This window comes from Aphelocoma coerulescens, unplaced genomic scaffold, assembly GCF_041296385.1.
Source record: "Aphelocoma coerulescens isolate FSJ_1873_10779 unplaced genomic scaffold, UR_Acoe_1.0 HiC_scaffold_231, whole genome shotgun sequence".
Lineage (NCBI taxonomy): Eukaryota > Metazoa > Chordata > Aves > Passeriformes > Corvidae > Aphelocoma > Aphelocoma coerulescens.
Window position 1 is genome coordinate 26,447 of NW_027183577.1, and position 18,677 is coordinate 45,123.

The 18,677-nt window shown below is 63.5% G+C and overlaps 1 protein-coding gene across 1 annotated transcript in view; it reads left to right on the plus strand.

The window, feature by feature from the left end:
* The window catches only part of LOC138101272 (zinc finger protein neuro-d4-like), a 46,474-nt gene that overhangs the window by 19,955 nt on the left and 7,842 nt on the right, over nucleotides 1-18,677 (plus strand). The window contains exons 7-10 of the mRNA XM_068999101.1: nucleotides 3,071-3,196; nucleotides 6,908-6,958; nucleotides 12,313-12,429; nucleotides 18,243-18,318. Of these exons, the coding sequence (XP_068855202.1) occupies nucleotides 3,071-3,196; nucleotides 6,908-6,958; nucleotides 12,313-12,429; nucleotides 18,243-18,318 (370 nt within the window). The remainder of the gene's footprint in view (nucleotides 1-3,070; nucleotides 3,197-6,907; nucleotides 6,959-12,312; nucleotides 12,430-18,242; nucleotides 18,319-18,677) is intronic.

An 18,677-nucleotide genomic window follows, 5' to 3' on the forward strand; every position in this document is an offset into this window, starting at 1 on the left:
GCTCCCTGTGCTGTTTTGGGGCAGTTTTGGGGTCTCTGGCCCATTCTGGGGGAGTTTGGCCCCATTTTGGGGGGTTCTGGGCTGGTTTTGGGGATCCGGAGGGGGTTGAGGGGTTTTGGGTTGTTTTTGGGGGGGTTTTGGGGGTCCCTGCCCCATTTCTGGGGGGCTCTGGGGTGGCTTAGGGAGTCCAGAGGGGGTGGGAAGGGGTCTTGTCCCGTTTTGGGGGGGGATTTTTGGGGTCCCTGCCCCATTTTGGGGGGGATTTTTGGGGTCCCTGCCCCATTTTTGGTGGGTTTTGGGGGGCCTTGGTCCCATTTTCTGGTGGCTTCTGACCCAATGGGGGGGGGGGGAGGGGATTTTGGGGGTTTTTGGGGACTTCTGGGGGTCTCTGGGGGGTCTCTCTGGGGGGTTCGGGGGATCTTTGGGGGGTCTCTGGAGGGGTTCAGGGGGGTCTCTGGGGTATTTTTGGGGTGAAGTCTGGAGATTTTGGGGGTCTCTCTGGGGATTTGGGGGGGGTCTTTGAGGGGTCTCTGGGGGGGGTCAGGGGAGTCTCTGGGGGGATTTTGGGGGGGGGGTCCGGGGATTTTGGGGGTCTTTGGGGGGTCTCGGGGTATTTTTGGGGTGAAGTCTGGAGATTTTGGGGGTCTCTCTGGGGATTTGGGGGGGTCTTTGGGGGGGTCTCTGGGGGGATTTTGGGGGGGGTCCGGGGATTTTGGGGGTCTTTGGGGGGTTTAGGGGGTCTCTGGGGATATTTCTGGGGTGAAGTCTGGGGATTTTGGGGTCTCCCTGGGGGTTTTGGGGGATGTTCAGGGGGGTCTTTGGGGGGGGTTTGGGGGGTCTGGGGGGGTCGTTTTGGGGGGGTCTTTGGGGGGATCTCTGAGGGTATTTTTGGGGTGAAGTCTGGGGATTTTGGGGTCTCCTTGGGGGGTTGGGGGGGTCTCTGGGGTTACTTTTGGGGGGAAGTCTGGGGATTTTGGGGGTCTCCCTGGGGGGTTCGGGGGATGTTCGAGGGGGGGGATTTTGGGGGGGGAAATCGAGGGGCTCCTTTTCCCCCCAACCCCCCTCCCCCTGAGTGGCCGCTCGGCCGCTGAGTGAGCACTGAGTGACCGCTGAGTGACCGCTGAGTGACCGCTGAGTGAGCACTGAGTGACCACTGAGTGACCACTGAGTGACCGCTGAGTGACCGCTGAGTGAGCGCTGAGTGACCGCTGAGTGAGCGCTGAGCGCTGAGTGAGCGCTGAGTGACCCCTGACCACTGAGTGACCGCTGAGTGACCTCTGAGTGACCGCTGAGTGAGCACTGAGTGACCGCTGAGTGAGCACTGAGTGACCACTGAGTGACTGCTGAGTGCCCGCTGAGTGCCCGCTGAGCGCTGAGTGACCCCTGAGTGCCCGCTGAGTGCCCACTGACCGCTGAGTGCCCACTGAGTGCCCGCTGAGTGACCCCTGAGTGTCCGCTGAGTGCCCATTGACCACTGAGTGCCCACTGAGTGAGTGCTGAGTGCCCGCTGAGTGACCCCTGAGTGCCCGCTGAGTGCCCGCTGAGTGACCCCTGAGTGCCCGCTGAGTGCCCGCTGAGTGACCCCTGAGTGCCCGCTGAACGCTGAGTTCCCGCTGAGTGAGCGCTGAGTGACCCCTGAGTGACCACTGAGTGCCCACTGAGTGTTGAGTGCCCGCTGAGCGCTGAGTGCCCGCTGAGTGACCCCTGAGTGCTGAGTGCCCACTGAGTGCCCACTGCCCGCTGAGTGCCCACTGAGTGCCCACTGACCGCTGAGTGCCCGCTGAGTGCCCACTGAGCACTGAGTGACCGCTGAGTGACCCCTGAGTGCCCGCTGAGTGCTGAGTGCCCACTGAGTGCCTGCTGAGTGCCCACTGCCCACTGAGTGCCCACTGAGTGCCCGCTGAGTGCCCCCTGAGTGCCCACTGCCCGCTGAGTGCCCGCTGAGTGCCCGCTGAGTGCCCACTGCCCGCTGAGTGCCCACTGAGTGCCCGCTGAGTGCCCACTGCCCCCTGAGTGCCCGCTGAGTGCCCACTGCCCGCTGAGTGCCCGCTGAGTGCCCGCTGAGTGCCCGCTGAGTGCCCACTGCCCCCTGAGTGCCCGCTGAGTGCCCACTGCCCGCTGAGTGCCCACTGCCCGCTGGGTGCCCGCTGAGTGCCCGCTGAGTGCCCGCTGAGTGCCCACTGACCGCTGAGTGCCCGCTGAGTGCCCCCTGAGTGCCCACTGCCCGCTGAGTGCCCACTGAGTGCCCGCTGCCCGCTGAGTGCCCCCTGAGTGCCCACTGCCCACTGAGTGCCCGCTGAGTGCCCGCTGAGTGCCCGCTGAGTGACCCCTGAGTGCCCACTGCCCAATGAGTGCCCACTGAGTGCCCGCTGGGTGCCCGCTGAGTGCCCGCTGGGTGCCCGCTGAGTGCCCACTGAGTGCCCGCTGAGTGCCCGCTGAGTGCCCACTGCCCGCTGAGTGTTGAGTGCCCGCTGAGTGCCCGCTGCCCACTGGGTGCCCGCTGCCCACTGGGTGCCCACTGAGTGCCCCCTGAGTGCCCACTGCCCGCTGAGTGCCCACTGAGTGCCCACTGCCCACTGGGTGCCCCCTGAGTGCCCACTGACCGCTGAGTGCCCACTGCCCGCTGAGTGCCCGCTGAGTGCCCCCTGAGTGCTCGCTGAGTGCCCCCTGCCCACTGAGTGCCCCCTGAGTGCCCCCTGAGTGCCCCCTGAGTGCCCACTGAGTGCCCGCTGGGTGCCCGCTGAGTGCCCCCTGAGTGCCCCCTGAGTGCCCCCTGAGTGCCCCCTGAGTGCCCACTGGGTGCCCCCTGGGTGCCCGCTGAGTGCCCACTGAGTGCCCACTGCCCCCTGAGTGCCCACTGCCCCCTGAGTGCCCACTGCCCGCTGAGTGCCCGCTGAGTGCCCACTGCCCCCTGAGTGCCCACTGCCCACTGGGTGCCTGCTGAGTGCCCACTGGGTGCCCCCTGAGTGCCCACTGCCCCCTGGGTGCCCACTGGGTGCCCACTGGGTGCCCGCTGGGTGCCCGCTGGGTGCCCGCTGGGTGCCCGCTGAGTGCCCGCCGCTCCGTGCAGTCTGCGGGAAGCGCTACAAGAACCGCCCGGGGCTGAGCTACCACTACACCCACACCCACCTGGCCGAGGAGGAGGGCGAGGAGCCGGGGGGGGGCGCGGGGCCCCCCCGCAGGAACCACCACAAGCGTGAGGGGGGGGCTTGGGCCTTGGGGGGACCCCTTTTTGGGGGGGTTGGGGGGGTGGGGAGGGGTCTTGGGGCGGTTTTTGGGGAGGGTTTGGGAGTGGGGAGGGGTCTTGGGGCGGTTTGGGGGGGGTTTAAGGGGTGGGGAGGGGTCTTGGGGCGGTTTGGGGGGGGTTTAGGGGGTGGGGAGGGGTCTTGGGGCGGTTTGGGGGGGGTTTAGGGGGTGGGGAGGGGTCTTGGGCCGGTTTGGGGGGGGTTTAGGGGGTGGGGAGGGGTCTTGGGGCGGTTTGGGGCGGGGTCTTAGGGTTCCTGTGCCGTTTTTGGGGGGTCCTGGGGTGGTTTGGGGGGGCTTGAGGGGGTGGGGAGGGGTCTTGGGGCGGTTTGGGGGGTCCCTGTGTCGTTTTGGGGGCGGGTTTGGGACGCTTTTTGGGGGGTTGAGTACATTTTTGGGGGGTCCTGGGGTGGTTTGGGGGGGGTTTAGGGGGTGGGGAGGGGTCTTGGGGCGGTTTTTGGGGGGGGGTTGGGGGTGGGGAGGGGTCTTGGGGCGGTTTTTGGGGGGGGGTCTTAGGGTTCCTGTGCCGTTTTTGGGGGGTCCTGGGGTGGTTTGGGGGGGCTTGAGGGGGTGAGGAGGGGTCTTGGGGCGGTTTGGGGGGTCCCTGTGTCGTTTTGGGGGCGGGTTTGGGACGTTTTTTGGGGGGTTGAGTACATTTTTGGGGGGTCCTGGGGTGGTTTGGGGGGGGTTTAGGGGGTGGGGAGGGGTCTTGGGGCGGTTTGGGGGGGGTTTGGGGGTGGGGAGGGGTCTTGGGGCGGTTTTTGGGGGGGGTTTGGGGGAGTGGGGAGGGGTCTTGGGGCGGTTTTTGGGGAGGGTTTGGGGGTGGGGAGGGGTCTTGGGGCGGTTTGGGGGGGGTTTAGGGGGTGGGGAGGGGTCTTGGGGCGGTTTGGGGGGGGTTTAGGGGTGGGGAGGGGTCTTGGGGCGGTTTGGGGGGGGGTTGGGGGAGTGGGGAGGGGTCTTGGGGCGGTTTTTGGGGGGGTTTGGGGGTGGGGAGGGGTCTTGGGGCGGTTTTTGGGGGGGGTTTGGGGGAGTGGGGAGGGGTCTTGGGGCGGTTTTTGGGGGGGGTTTGGGGGTGGGGAGGGGTCTTGGGGCGGTTTGGGGGGGGTTTAGGGGGTGGGGAGGGGTCTTGGGGCGGTTTTTGGGGAGGGTTTGGGGGTGGGGAGGGGTCTTGGGGCGGTTTGGGGGGGGTTAAAGGGGTGGGGAGGGGTCTTGGGCCGGTTTGGGGGGGGTTTAGGGGGTGGGGAGGGGTCTTGGGCCGGTTTGGGGGGGGTTTAAGGGGTGGGGAGGGGTCTTGGGGCGGTTTGGGGGGGGGGTCTTAGGGTTCCTGTGCCGTTTTTGGGGGGTCCTGGGGTGGTTTGGGGGGGCTTGAGGGGGTGGGGAGGGGTCTTGGGGCGGTTTGGGGGGTCCCTGTGTCGTTTTGGGGGCGGGTTTGGGACGTTTTTTGGGGGGTTGAGTACATTTTTGGGGGGTCCTGAGGTGGTTTGGGGGGGGTTTAGGGGGTGGGGAGGGGTCTTGGGGCGGTTTTTGGGGGGGGTTTGGGAGTGGGGAGGGGTCTTGGGGCAGTTTTTGGGGGGGGTTTGGGGGTGGGGAGGGGTCTTGGGGCGGTTTTTGGGGGGGGTTTGGGAGTGGGGAGGGGTCTTGGGGCAGTTTTTGGGGAGGGTTTGGGGGTGGGGAGGGGTCTTGGGGCGGTTTGGGGGGGTTTAGGGGGTGGGGAGGGGTCTTGGGGCGGTTTGGGGGGGGTTTAGGGGTGGGGAGGGGTCTTGGGGAGATTTTGGGGGGGGGTTGGGGGAGTGGGGAGGGGTCTTGGGGCGGTTTTTGGGGGGGTTTGGGGGTGGGGAGGGGTCTTGGGGCGGTTTGGGGGGGGTTTAGGGGTGGGGAGGGGTCTTGGGGCGGTTTGGGGGGGGGTTGGGGGAGTGGGGAGGGGTCTTGGGGCGGTTTTTGGGGGGGTTTGGGGGTGGGGAGGGGTCTTGGGGCGGTTTTTGGGGGGGGTTTGGGGGAGTGGGGAGGGGTCTTGGGGCGGTTTTGGGGGGGGTTTGGGGGTGGGGAGGGGTCTTGGGGCGGTTTTTGGGGGGGGTTTGGGGGTGGGGAGGGGTCTTGGGCCGGTTTGGGGGGGGTTTAGGGGGTGGGGAGGGGTCTTGGGGCGGTTTGGGGCGGGGTCTTAGGGTTCCTGTGCCGTTTTTGGGGGGTCCTGGGGTGGTTTGGGGGGGCTTGTGGGGGTGAGGAGGGGTCTTGGGGCGGTTTGGGGGGTCCTTGTGTCGTTTTGGGGGCGGGTTTGGGACGTTTTTTGGGGGGTTGAGTACATTTTTGGGGGGTCCTGGGGTGGTTTGGGGGGGGTTTAGGGGGTGGGGAGGGGTCTTGGGGCGGTTTTTGGGGGGGGTTTGGGGGTGGGGAGGGGTCTTGGGGCGGTTTGGGGGGGGTTTAAGGGGTGGGGAGGGGTCTTGGGGCGGTTTTTGGGGGGGGTTTGGGGGAGTGGGGAGGGGTCTTGGGGCGGTTTGGGGGGGGTTGAGGGGGTGGGGAGGGGTCTTGGGGTGGTTTGGGGGGTCCCTGTGCCGTTTTGGGGGCGGGTTTGGGACGTTTTTGGGGGGTTGAGCGCATTTTTGGGGGGTCCTGCGGTGGTTTGGGGGGGCCTGAGGGGGTGGGGAGGGGTCTTGGGGAGATTTTGGGGGGTGTTTGGGGGGGCTTAAGGAGGTGGGGAGGGGTCTTGGGGGGGGGTTGGGGCGGGTTTCGGGGTCCCTGTGCCGTTTTTGGGGGGTTCTGGGGTGGTTTGGGGGGTTCTGGGGTGGGGAGGGGTCTTGGGGAGGTTCCTGTGCCGTTTTTGGGGGGGTTCAGCGCGTTTTGGGGGGTTCTGGGGTGGTTTGGGGGGGGTTGGGGCCGGTTTTGGGGGCTTCTGGTGGGGCTTGGACCCCTTTTGGGGGGGTTGAGGGGGTGGGGAGGAGTTTTTGGGGGGTTTGGGGGGCTCTGGGGGGCCTTGGACCCCTTTTGAGGGGGCTAGAGGGGGTGGTGAGGGGTCTTGGGAGGGTTCTGGGGGTCCTTGTGCCGTTTTTGGGGGAGTTGAGCGCATTTTGGGGGGTTCTGGGGGGGTTTGGGGGGTGGTAGGGGAGGTGGGGAGGGGTCTTGGGGGGGTTTTGGGGCAGTTTTGGGGGTCCTTGTGCCGTTTTCTGGGAGGGGTCAGTGCATTTTGGGGGGTTCTGGGGTGGTTTGGGGGGGTTGGGGCCGGTTTTGGGGGGCTCTGGTGGGGCTTGGACCCCTTTTGGGGGGGTTAGAGGGGGTGGCGAGGGGTTTTGGGGGTCCTTGTGCCGTTTTTGGGGGGCTGGGTCACATTTTTGGGGGGTCCTGGGGTGGTTTGGGGGGTGGGGAGGGGTCTTGGGGTGGTTTTGAGGGGTTCTGGGGGGGCTGGGACCCCTTTTGGGGGGGTTAGGAGGGGTGGGGAGGGGTCTTGGGCCGTTTTTGGGGGATTTTTAGGGGTCCTTGCCCCATTTTTGGGGGGTCCTGGGGGTCCCTGCCCCATTTTTTGGGGTCCCGTGGGTTCTTTGGGGAGGGGGGGTCCCTGTCCCCAATTGGGGGGGGGTCCCTGAAGGCCTCGGAGCCCATCCCGAATATTTGGGGTGGGGGGGATTTGGGGGGGGGGGTCTCACCCCCTTTTTGTGCCTCTGCCTCCCCTCAGAGTTTTACAAAGAGTTAAACTGGGTCCCCGAAAACCAGCGCAGGAACACAGGTACCCCAAAATCACCCCAAAAACACCCCCAAACACCCCAAAATCACAAAAAATCACCCCAAAACACCCCAAAATACCCCAAAATCACCCCAAAAACACCCCAAAATCACAAAAAATCACCCCAAAACACCCCAAAACACCCCAAAATCACAAAAAATCACCCCAAAACACCCCAAAATACCCCAAAATACCCCAAAACCACCCCAAAATCACAAAAAATCACCCCAAAACACCCCAAAATCACAAAAAATTACCCCTAAATCACCCCAAAACACCCCAAAACAACCCAAAACCACCCCTAAATCACCCCTAAATCACCACGAAACACCCCAAAACACCCCAAAATCACTCCAAAACACACCAAATCACACCAAAACACCCCAAAACACACAAAATCACCCCAAATCACCCTTAAACACCCCAAAACCACATGAAAAACACCCCAAAACACCCCAAAACACCCCAAAATGACCCCAAATCACCCCAAAATCACCCCAAAGCACCCCTAATTCACCCCAAATCACAAAAAATCACCCCAAAACACCCCAAAATCACAAAAAATCACCCCAAAACACCCCTAAATCACCCCCAAAACAACCCCAAATCACCCCAAATCACACCAAATCACCCCAAAATGACCCCAAATAACCCCAAAGCACCCCTAAATCACCCCAAATCACCCTTAAACACCCCAAAACCACATGAAAAACACCCCAAAATGACCCAAAATCACCCCAAAATCACCCCAAAGCACCCCGAAATCACCCCAAAATCACCCCAAATCACACAAAATCACCCCAAAATCACACAAAATCACCCAAAATGCCCCAAAATACCCTCAAGCACCCCCAAATCATCCTAAAATGCTCTAAAATACCCCCAAATCACCCCAAAACACCCCAAACACTCCAAAATTACCCCCAAATGCCCCAAAATACCCCAAACCAACCAAAATGCCTCAAAATCACCCTAAACCACCCCAAAATCCCCCAAACCTGCCCCAAACCACCCTAAAACTCCCCCAAATACCCCCAAATCCTCCAAACACCCCCAAAACTCCCCCGAATCACCCCAAAACCACACGAAAAACACCCCCAAAACACCCTAAATTACCCCAAAATGCCCCAAAATATCCCAAAACGGCCCAAATCACCCCCAAAATCACAAAATCACCCTAAAATCATCCCAAAACACCCCAAAATGCCCCAAAAACCTGAAAATAACCCCAAATCACCCCAAACCACCCCAAATTACCCCAAAATCACCCCAAACCCACCCCAAAATCGCCCCAAAATGCCCCAAATTAACCCTAAACCACCCCAAAATCCCCCAAACCACCCTAAAACTCCCCAAAATACCCCAAATTCTCCAAACACCCTGAAACCGCCCCAAAACACCCCCAAATCACCCTTAAACACCCCAAAACCACATGAAAAACACCCCAAAACACCCTAAATTACCCCAAATCACCCCAAAATGCCCCAAAACACCCCCAAACCGCCCTTAAACACCCCAAAACCACACGAAAAACATCAAACACCCCCAAATCACCCTCAAAACGCCCCAAAAATCACCCAAAATCCCCCCAAAACGCCCCCAAACACCCCAAAATACCCCCAAAACATCCTAAAATCACCCCCAAACACCCAAAGCACCTTCCAATACCCCAAAAACACCCCAAAACACCCGAAAACGCCCCCAAAGACCCCAAAACGCCCTAAAATCACCCCAAAATGCCTGAAAGCACCCTAAAATACCCCCAAACCCATCCCAAAATCCATCAAAGCTCCCTAAAATCACCCCAAAAAAATGCCCCGAAACACCCTAAAATACCCCCCAAACACCTCCAAAATGCCCCAAAACACCCCCAAATGCCCCAAAACGCCCCAAAATGCCTCAAAACACCCCAAAATGCCCCAAAACACCCCCGAAACACCCCCAAATGCCCCAAAATGCCCCAAAACGCCCCAAAATGCCCCAAAACACCCCAGAAACACCCTAAAACACCCCAAAATGCCCCAAAACACCACCAAAACACCCCCAAATCACCCCAAAACACCCCAAAAATGCCTCAAAACATCCCCAAAACACCCCAAAACACCCCAAATCACCCCAAAAACACCCCCAAATCACCCCAAAAACACCCCCAAAATGCCCCAAAACACCCCCAAAATGCCCCAAAATACCCCAAAAACAACCCCAAATCACCCCAAAACACCCCAAAAATGCCTCAAAACACCCCCAAAACGCCCCAAAATGCCCCCAAATCACCCCAAAACGCCCCAAATCACCCCAAAAATGCCCCAAAACACCCCAAATCCAGCCCTAAACCCCCCCAAGCCCCAAAAACCAACCCCAAACTGCCCCAAATTCACCCCAAAACCAACCCCGACCCCCCCAAACACCCCAAGAACCGGGGGGGGCTCTGGGGGGGCTCTGGGGGGTTTTGGGGGGGCTCTGGGGGGGTCTCTGAGGGGATGTTGGGGGCGTCTGGGGGGTTTTGGGGGGGTCTTTTGGGGGATTTGGGGGGTTCGGGGGGTCCCTGGGGGGATTTTGGGGGGATTTTGGGGGATTTTGGGGTCTGGGGGGGTCGTTTTGGGGGGGTTTTGGGGCGGATCTTTTGGGGGTCTCTGGGGGGGTTCAGGGGGTCCCTGGGGGGATTTTTGGGGGGGTCTGGGGGTTTGGGGGGGATTTTGGGGGATTTGGGGGTCTGGGGGGGGTCTCTGGGGGGTTTGGGGGATGTTCAGGGGGGTTTTGGGGGGATTTGGGGGGTCTGAGGGGGTTGTTTTGGGGGGTCGTTTTGGGGGGAATCTTTTGGGGGATTTGGGGGGGTTCAGGGGGTCTCTGGGGGGATTTTGGGGGGATTTTGGGAGATTTGGGGGTCTGGGGGGTCGTTTTGGGGGTCTCTGGGGGGGTTCAGGGGGTCCCTGGGGGGATTTTGGGGTCTCGGGGGGGTTCAGGGGGTCCCTGGGGGGATTTTGGGGGGTTCAGGGGGTCCCTGGGGGGATTTTGGGGTCTCCGGGGGGGTTCAGGGGGTCCCTGGGGGGATTTTGGGGTCTCTGGGGGGTTCAGGGGGTCCCTGGGGGGATTTTGGGGGGCTCTGGGGGGGTTCAGGGGGTCCCTGCGGGGATTTTGGGGGGGTCGGGGGGGGTCCAGGGGGTCCCTGGGGGGATTTTGGGGGGCTCTGGGGGGGTTCAGGGGGTCCCTGGGGGGATTTTGGGGGGCTCTGGGGGGTTCAGGGGGTCCCTGGGGGGATTTTGGGGTCTCCGGGGGGGTTCAGGGGGTCCCTGGGGGGATTTTGGGGCCTCTGGGGGGGTTCAGGGGGTCCCTGGGGGGATTTTGGGGTCTCGGGGGGGTTCAGGGGGTCCCTGGGGGGATTTTGGGGGGCTCTGGGGGGGTTCAGGGGGTCCCTGGGGGGATTTTGGGGGGCTCTGGGGGGTTCAGGGGATCCCTGGGGGGATTTTGGGGTCTCTGGGGGGGTTCAGGGGGTCTCTGGGGGGATTTTGGGGGGCTCTGGGGGGTTCAGGGGGTCCCTGGGGGGATTTTGGGGGGCTCCGGGGGGGTTCAGGGGGTCCCTGGGGGATTTTGGGGGGCTCGGGGGGGTTCAGGGTGTCCCTGGGGGGATTTTGGGGGGCTCGGGGGGGTTCAGGGGGTCCCTGGGGGGATTTTGGGGGGCTCTGGGGGGTTCAGGGGGTCCCTGGGGGGATTTTGGGGGGCTCGGGGGGGGTTCAGGGTGTCCCTGGGGGGATTTTGGGGGGCTCCGGGGGGGTTCAGGGGGTCCCTGGGGGGATTTTGGGGGGCTCGGGGGGGTTCAGGGGGTCCCTGGGGGGATTTTGGGGGGCTCGGGGGGGGTTCAGGGGGTCCCTGGGGGGATTTTGGGGGGCTCTGGGGGGGTTCAGGGGGTCTCTGGGGGGATTTTGGGGGCTCTGGGGGGGTTCAGGGGGTCCCTGGGGGGATTTTGGGGGCTCTGGGGGGGTTCAGGGGGTCTCTGGGGGGATTTTGGGGGCTCCGGGGGGGTTCAGGGGGTCCCTGGGGAGATTTTGGGGGGCTCTGGGGGGTTCAGGGGGTCCCTGGGGGGATTTTGGGGGCTCTGGGGGGGTTCAGGGGGTCCCTGGGGGGATTTTGGGGGGCTCGGGGGGGGTTCAGGGGGTCCCTGGGGGGATTTTGGGGGGCTCTGGGGGGGTTCAGGGGGTCCCTGGGGGGATTTTGGGGTCTCGGGGGGGTTCAGGGGGTCCCTGGGGGGATTTTGGGGGGCTCTGGGGGGTTCAGGGGGTCCCTGGGGGGATTTGGGGGGGCTCGGGGGGGTTCAGGGGGTCTCTGGGGGGATTTTGGGGGGCTCTGGGGGGGTTCAGGGGGTCCCTGGGGGGATTTGGGGGGGCTCTGGGGGGGTTCAGGGGGTCCCTGGGGGGATTTGGGGGGGCTCGGGGGGGTTCAGGGGGTCCCTGGGGGGATTTTGGGGGGCTCTGGGGGGGGTTCAGGGGGTCCCTGGGGGGATTTTGGGGGGCTCGGGGGGGTTCAGGGGGTCCCTGGGGGGATTTTGGGGGGCTCTGGGGGGGTTCAGGGGGTCCCTGGGGGGATTTTGGGGGGCTCCGGGGGGGTTCAGGGGGTCCCTGGGGGGATTTTGGGGTCTCCGGGGGGGTTCAGGGGGTCCCTGGGGGGATTTTGGGGGCTCTGGGGGGGTTCAGGGGGTCCCTGGGGGGATTTGGGGGGGCTCGGGGGGGTTCAGGGGGTCCCTGGGGGGATTTTGGGGTCTCGGGGGGGTTCAGGGGGTCCCTGGGGGGATTTTGGGGGGCTCTGGGGGGTTCAGGGGGTCCCTGGGGGGATTTGGGGGGGCTCGGGGGGGTTCAGGGGGTCCCTGGGGGGATTTGGGGGGGCTCGGTGGGGTTCAGGGGGTCCCTGGGGAGATTTTGGGGGGCTCGGGGGGGTTCAGGGGGTCCCTGGGGGGATTTTGGGGGGCTCTGGGGGGGTTCAGGGGGTCCCTGGGGGGATTTTGGGGGGCTCTGGGGGGTTCAGGGGGTCCCTGGGGGGATTTTGGGGGGCTCTGGGGGGGTTCAGGGGGTCCCTGGGGGGATTTTGGGGGGCTCTGGGGGGTTCAGGGGGTCCCTGGGGGGATTTTGGGGGGCTCTGGGGGGGTTCAGGGGGTCCCTGGGGGGATTTTGGGGGGCTCTTGGCGGTTTTTGGGGTCTTTTGGGGGATTTCAGATCTGGGGGGGTTCTTTTTTGGGGGGCTGTATCTTGGGGGGGGGGGGGATCTCGGGGTTTTTTGGGGGGGGGGGTCTTTTGGGGGGGGCACTCCGAGGTTTTTGGGGTGGGGGTTTTGGGGTCCCTCCCCCACATTTTTGGGGGTCTCCCCAGGCCGCCCCGCCCCCCCCGGGCCGCCCCCCGAGGGTCCCTGCGACTTCTGCGCCGGCGGAGCGCGGGCCCGGGGAGCCGAGGAGCAGCTGATCGCCTGCGCCGACTGCGGCCGCGCCGGTGCGGGGACACCGCGGGGGTCTGGGGGGACACCGGGAGGTTTGGGGACATTGGGGGATTTGGGGACATCGGGGGGATTTGGGAACATTGGGGGGACACCGGGGGGTTTGGGGGAATTTGGGGACATTGGGGGATTTGGGGACACCGGGGACCGAGGAGCAGCTGATCGCCTGCGCCGACTGCGGCCGCGCCGGTGCGGGGACACCGCGGGGGTCTGGGGGGATTTGGGGGGATTTGGGGACATCGGGGGGATTTGGGGACGTTGGGGGGGTTTGGGGACATTGGGGGATTTGGGGACACCGGGGAATTTGGGGACATTGGGGGGTTTGGGGACAGCGGGGAGCCGAGGAGCAGCTGATCGCCTGCGCCGACTGCGGCCGCGCCGGTGCGGGGACACCGCGGGGGCACCGCGGGGATTTGGGGGGATTTGGGGACATCGGGGGGATTTGGGGACGTTGGGGGGGTTTGGGGACATTGGGGGATTTGGGGACACCGGGGAATTTGGGGACATTGGGGGGTTTGGGGACAGCGGGGAGCCGAGGAGCAGCTGATCGCCTGCGCCGACTGCGGCCGCGCCGGTGCGGGGACACCGCGGGGGTCTGGGGGGATTGGGGGGATTTGGGGGGATTTGGGGACATTGGGGGGTTTGGGGACATTGGGGGGTTTGGGGACATTGGGGGATTTGGGGACATTGGGGGGATTTGGGGGTTTGGGGACAGCGGGGAGCCGAGGAGCAGCTGATCGCCTGCGCCGACTGCGGCCGCGCCGGTGCGGGGACACCGCGGGGGCACCGCGGGGATTTGGGGGGATTTGGGGGGACATCGGGGGGATTTGGGGACATTGGGGGAGTTTGGGGACATTGGGGGGGGTTTGGGGACATTGGGGGATTTGGGGACATTGGGGACATTGGGGGGGATTTGGGGGTTTGGGGACACCGGGGAGCCGAGGAGCAGCTGATCGCCTGCGCCGACTGCGGCCGCGCCGGTGCGGGGACACCGCGGGGACACCGGGGGGACACCGGGGGGATTTGGGGGGATTTGGGGGGGTTTGGGGACATTGGGGGGTTTGGGGACATCGGGGGGATTGGGGACATTGGGGACATCGGGGGGATTTGGGGACATTGGGGGATTTGGGGACATTGGGGACAGCGGGGAGCCGAGGAGCAGCTGATCGCCTGCGCCGACTGCGGCCGCGCCGGTGCGGGGACACCGCGGGGGGCTGGGGGGATTTGGGGGGGTTTGGGGACATTGGGGGGATTTGGGGACATCGGGGGGATTTGGGGACATTGGGGGGATTTGGGGACATTGGGGGGTTTGGGGACATTGGGGGTTTGGGGACATTGGGGGTTTGGGGACATCGGGGACCGAGGAGCAGCTGATCGCCTGCGCCGACTGCGGCCGCGCCGGTGCGGGGGCACCGCGGGGGGCTGGGGGGATTTGGGGGGATTTGGGGGGATTGGGGGGGTTTGGGGACATTGGGGGATTTGGGGACATTGGGGGATTTGGGGACATTGGGGGGATTTGGGGGTTTGGGGACAGCGGGGAGCCGAGGAGCAGCTGATCGCCTGCGCCGACTGCGGCCGCGCCGGTGCGGGGACACCGCGGGGGCACCGCGGGGATTTGGGGGGATTTGGGGGGACATCGGGGGGATTTGGGGACATTGGGGGAGTTTGGGGACATTGGGGGGGTTTGGGGACATTGGGGGATTTGGGGACATTGGGGACATTGGGGGGGATTTGGGGGTTTGGGGACATCGGGGACCGAGGAGCAGCTGATCGCCTACGCAGACTGCGGCCGCGCCGGTGCGGGGACACCGCGGGGGGATTTGGGGGGATTTGGGGGGATTTGGGGACATTGGGGGGGTTTGGGGGGATCGGGGGGGTTTGGGGGGATCGGGGGGCTTGGGGACATTGGGGGATTTGGGGACATTGGGGGGCTTTGGGGACATCGGGGACCGAGGAGCAGCTGATCGCCTGCGCCGACTGCGGCCGCGCCGGTGCGGGGACACCGCGGGGGTCTGGGGGGATTTGGGGGGACATCGGGGGGATTTGGGGGGTTTGGGGACATTGGGGGATTTGGGGACATTGGGGGGATTTGGGGGGATCGGGGGATTTGGGGACATTGGGGACATTGGGGGGGATTTGGGGGTTTGGGGACAGCGGGGAGCCGAGGAGCAGCTGATCGCCTGCGCCGACTGCGGCCGCGCCGGTGCGGGGACACCGCGGGGACACCGCGGGGATTTGGGGGGATTTGGGGGGATTTGGGGACATTGGGGGGGTTTGGGGACATTGGGGGATTTGGGGACATCGGGGGGATTTGGGGACACCGGGGGATTTGGGGACATTGGGGACATTGAGGGATTTGGGGATTTGGGGACAGCGGGGAGCCGAGGAGCAGCTGATCGCCTGCGCCGACTGCGGCCGCGCCGGTGCGGGGACACCGCGGGGACACCGCGGGGACACCGGGGACATCGGGGACATTGGGGGGGTTTGGGGACATCGGGGACATTGGGGGTTTGGGGACATCGGGGGGATTTGGGGACATTGGGGGGATTTGGGGACATCGGGGGGGTTTGGGGACATCGGGGGGATTTGGGGGGATCGGGGGGGTTTGGGGACATTGGGGGGATTTGGGGACATTGGGGGGTTTGGGGACATTGGGGGGTTTGGGGACATTGGGGGATTTGGGGACATCGGGGGGATTTGGGGGTTTGGGGTCATGGGGGAGCCGAGGAGCAGCTGATCGCCTGCGCCGACTGCGGCCGCGCCGGTGCGGGGACACTGCGGGGACAAGGGGGGCACACTGAGGGGACACTGAGGGGACATTGGGGACACCGGGGGGATTTGGGGACACTGGGGGGACACTGGGGGGATTTGGGGACATCCGGGGGGACACCGGGGACATCGGGGGGGTTTGGGGACATTGGGGACACCTGGGGACATTGGGGACATCCTGGGGGATTGGGGACATGGGGACACTGGGGAGATTGGGGACACTGAGGGGGATTGGGGACACCTGGGGACATCGGGGGGACATTGGGGACATCGGGGGGATTGGGGACACTGAGGGGACATTGGGGACATCATTGGGGACACTGAGAGGACACCAGAGACATCACTGGGGACACTGGGGGTGTTGGGGACATCGGGGGATTGGGGACATCGGGGACATTGGGAACATCGGGGGGGATTGGGGACATGGGGGGGGATTTGGGGACATTGGGGACACCGGGGGGGATTAGGGACATGGGGGACATCGGGGGGATTTGGGGACATCGGGGGATTGGGGACATCGGGGGGATTGGGGACATTGGGGACATTGGGGGGATTTGGGGACATTGGGGACACCGGGGGGGATTTGGGGACATTGGGGACACTGGGGGATTGGGGACATCGGGGGGATTGGGGACACCTGGGGATATTGGGGACATTGGGGGGGATTTGGGGACATTGGGGACATCGGGGGGGATTTGGGGACATCGGGGGATTGGGGACATCGGGGGGATTTGGGGACATTGGGGACACCGGGGGGGATTTGGGGACACTGGGGACATTGGGGGATTTGGGGACATTGGGGACACTGGGGACATCAGGGGGATTGGGGAGATTGGGGGGATTTGGGGACACCGGGGGGGATTTGGGGACATTGGGGACACTGGGGACATCAGGGAGATATGGGGGACTGAGGGAACATCACTGGGAACATCGGGGACATCATTGGGGACACTTGGGGACACCTGGGGGGATTGGGGACACTGAGGGGACATGGGGGACATCGGGGACACTGAGGGGACACCAGAAACATCACTGGGGACACTGGGGGTGTTGGGGACATCGGGGGGACATTGGGGACATCGGGGGGATTTGGGGACATTGGGGGTTTGGGGACATCAGGGGGACATTGGGGACATCGGGGGGGATTTGGGGACATCGGGGGGATTTGGGGACATTGGGGGTTTGGGGACATCGGGGGGACATTGGGGACATCGGGGGGGATTGGGGACATGGGGGGGGATTTGGGGACATCGGGGGGATTGGGGACACTGAGGGGATTTGGGGACACTGAGGGGACATCGGGGGGATTTGGGGACACCGGGGGGACACCTGGGGGGATTTGGGGACATTGAGGGGACACTGGGGGATTTGGGGACACTGAGGGGATTTGGGGACACTGAGGGGACACCGGGGGGATTTGGGGACACTGAGGGGATTTGGGGACACTGAGGGGATTTGGGGACACTGAGGGGACATTGGGGGGATTTGGGGACACCGGGGGGATTTGGGGACACTGAGGGGATTTGGGGACACCGGGGGGATTTGGGGACACTGAGGGGATTTGGGGACATTGGGGACATCAGGGGGATTTGGGGACATCGGGGGGATTTGGGGACACTGAGGGGATTTGGGGACACCGGGGGGATTTGGGGACACTGAGGGGATTTGGGGACACCGAGGGGACATTGGGGGGATTTGGGGACACCGGGGGGATTTGGGGACACTGAGGGGACATTGGGGGGATTTGGGGACACCGGGGGGACATCGGGGGGATTTGGGGACACCGAGGGGACACTGAGGGGATTTGGGGACACTGAGGGGATTTGGGGACACCAGGGGGACACCGGGGGGATTTGGGGACACTGAGGGGATTTGGGGACACCGAGGGGACATCGGGGGGATTTGGGGACACTGAGGGGATTTGGGGACATCGGGGGGATTTGGGGACACCGAGGGGACATCGGGGACATCCCTGGGGCATTGGGGACCTCGGGGTCTGGCTGCATTTGGGGTTCAGGGATTTGGGGGATTTTGGGGAGATTTTGGGGGAATTTTGGGGTTTTGGGGCTGGGGGGGGGTTGTGGGGGTATTTTTGGGGAATTTTTTGGGGGGGGGATTTGGGGGTTTTTGGGATCCCTGTGGGTCCGGGTTGGTTTTTGGGGTGATTTTGGGGGGTTTGGGGGCTATTTTTGGGGTATTTTTGGGATTTTTATGGGGTTTTTGGGGTGCGGGGTTTTGGGGGATTTTTTTGCGTTTTTTAATGGAGTTTTGGGGGGGGGTTAGGGTGTTTTTGGGGTAAATTTGGGGCTTTTATGGGGTTTTTGGGGTGTGGGGTTTTGTTTTTTTTTTTTTTTTTGCGTTTTTTAATGCGTTTTTTGGGGTGGTTTTGGGGGTGTTTTTGGGGTAAATTTGGGGTTTTTGGCGCCCTCTCGCTGGCCGGGGGGGATTTTGGGGGGATTATGGGGTTTGGGGTGTTTGGGTTGGGTTGGTGGGTGTGGGGTGTGGGTATTTTTGGGGTAAATTTGGGGTTTTGAGCCCAGGTCCCGTCGTGCCTGCAGTTCTTGCTGGCCATGGGGATTTGGGGATTTGGGTGGGTTTGGGTGTGGGGTTTTTGGTGTGGGGTTGGTTTTGGGTGTTTGGGGTTTTTGGGGTAAATTTGGGGTTTTGGTGCCCAGGGCACCCGTCGTGCCTGCAGCTCTCGCTGGCCATGGGGGATTTTGGGGGATTTGGGGTTTGGGTTTGGGTTTTTTTAGGTGTGGGGTTTGGGGGGTTTTGGGGTGGTTTGGGGGTATTTTTGGGGTAAATTTGGGGTTTTTGGCGCCCAGGGCTCCCCGTGCCTGCAGTTCTCGCTGGCCATGGGGGGATTTTGGGGGGATTTTGGGGGTTTTGGGGTGTGAGTTTTAGGTGGGATTTTAGGGTATTTTGGGGGTATTTTGGTTTTGGGGTTTTTTGGGGGGTGTGGGTTTTGGGGGGGTTTTCATGGGGTTTTTGGGGTGGTTTTGGGGTATTTTGGGGGTAATTTGGGGTTTTTGGTGCCCAGGGCACCCGTCGTGCCTGCAGCTCTCGCTGCCCAGGGGGGATTTTGGGGGATTTTGGGGGTTTTGGGGGTTTTTTAGGTGTGGGGTTTTGGGGGTTTGTGGGGTGGTTTGGGGGTATTTTGGGGGTAAATTTGGGGTTTTTGGCGCCCAGGGCACCCGTCGTGCCTGCAGCTCTCGCTGGCCTTGGGGGGATTTTGGGGGAATTTTGGGGGGATTTTGGGGGTTTGGGGGTTTTGTGGGGTGGTTTTTGGGGTATTTTTGGGGTAATTTGGGGTTTTGGCGCCCAGGCTCCCGTCGTGCCTGCGGCTCTCACTGGCCGTGGGGGTTTGTGGGGGATTTGGGGGTTTGGGGTTGTGAGTTTTAGGGGGGGGGTTTCATGGGTGTTTTGGGGTGTTTTTGGGTATTTTGGGGGTAAATTTGGGGTTTTTGGGGCCCAG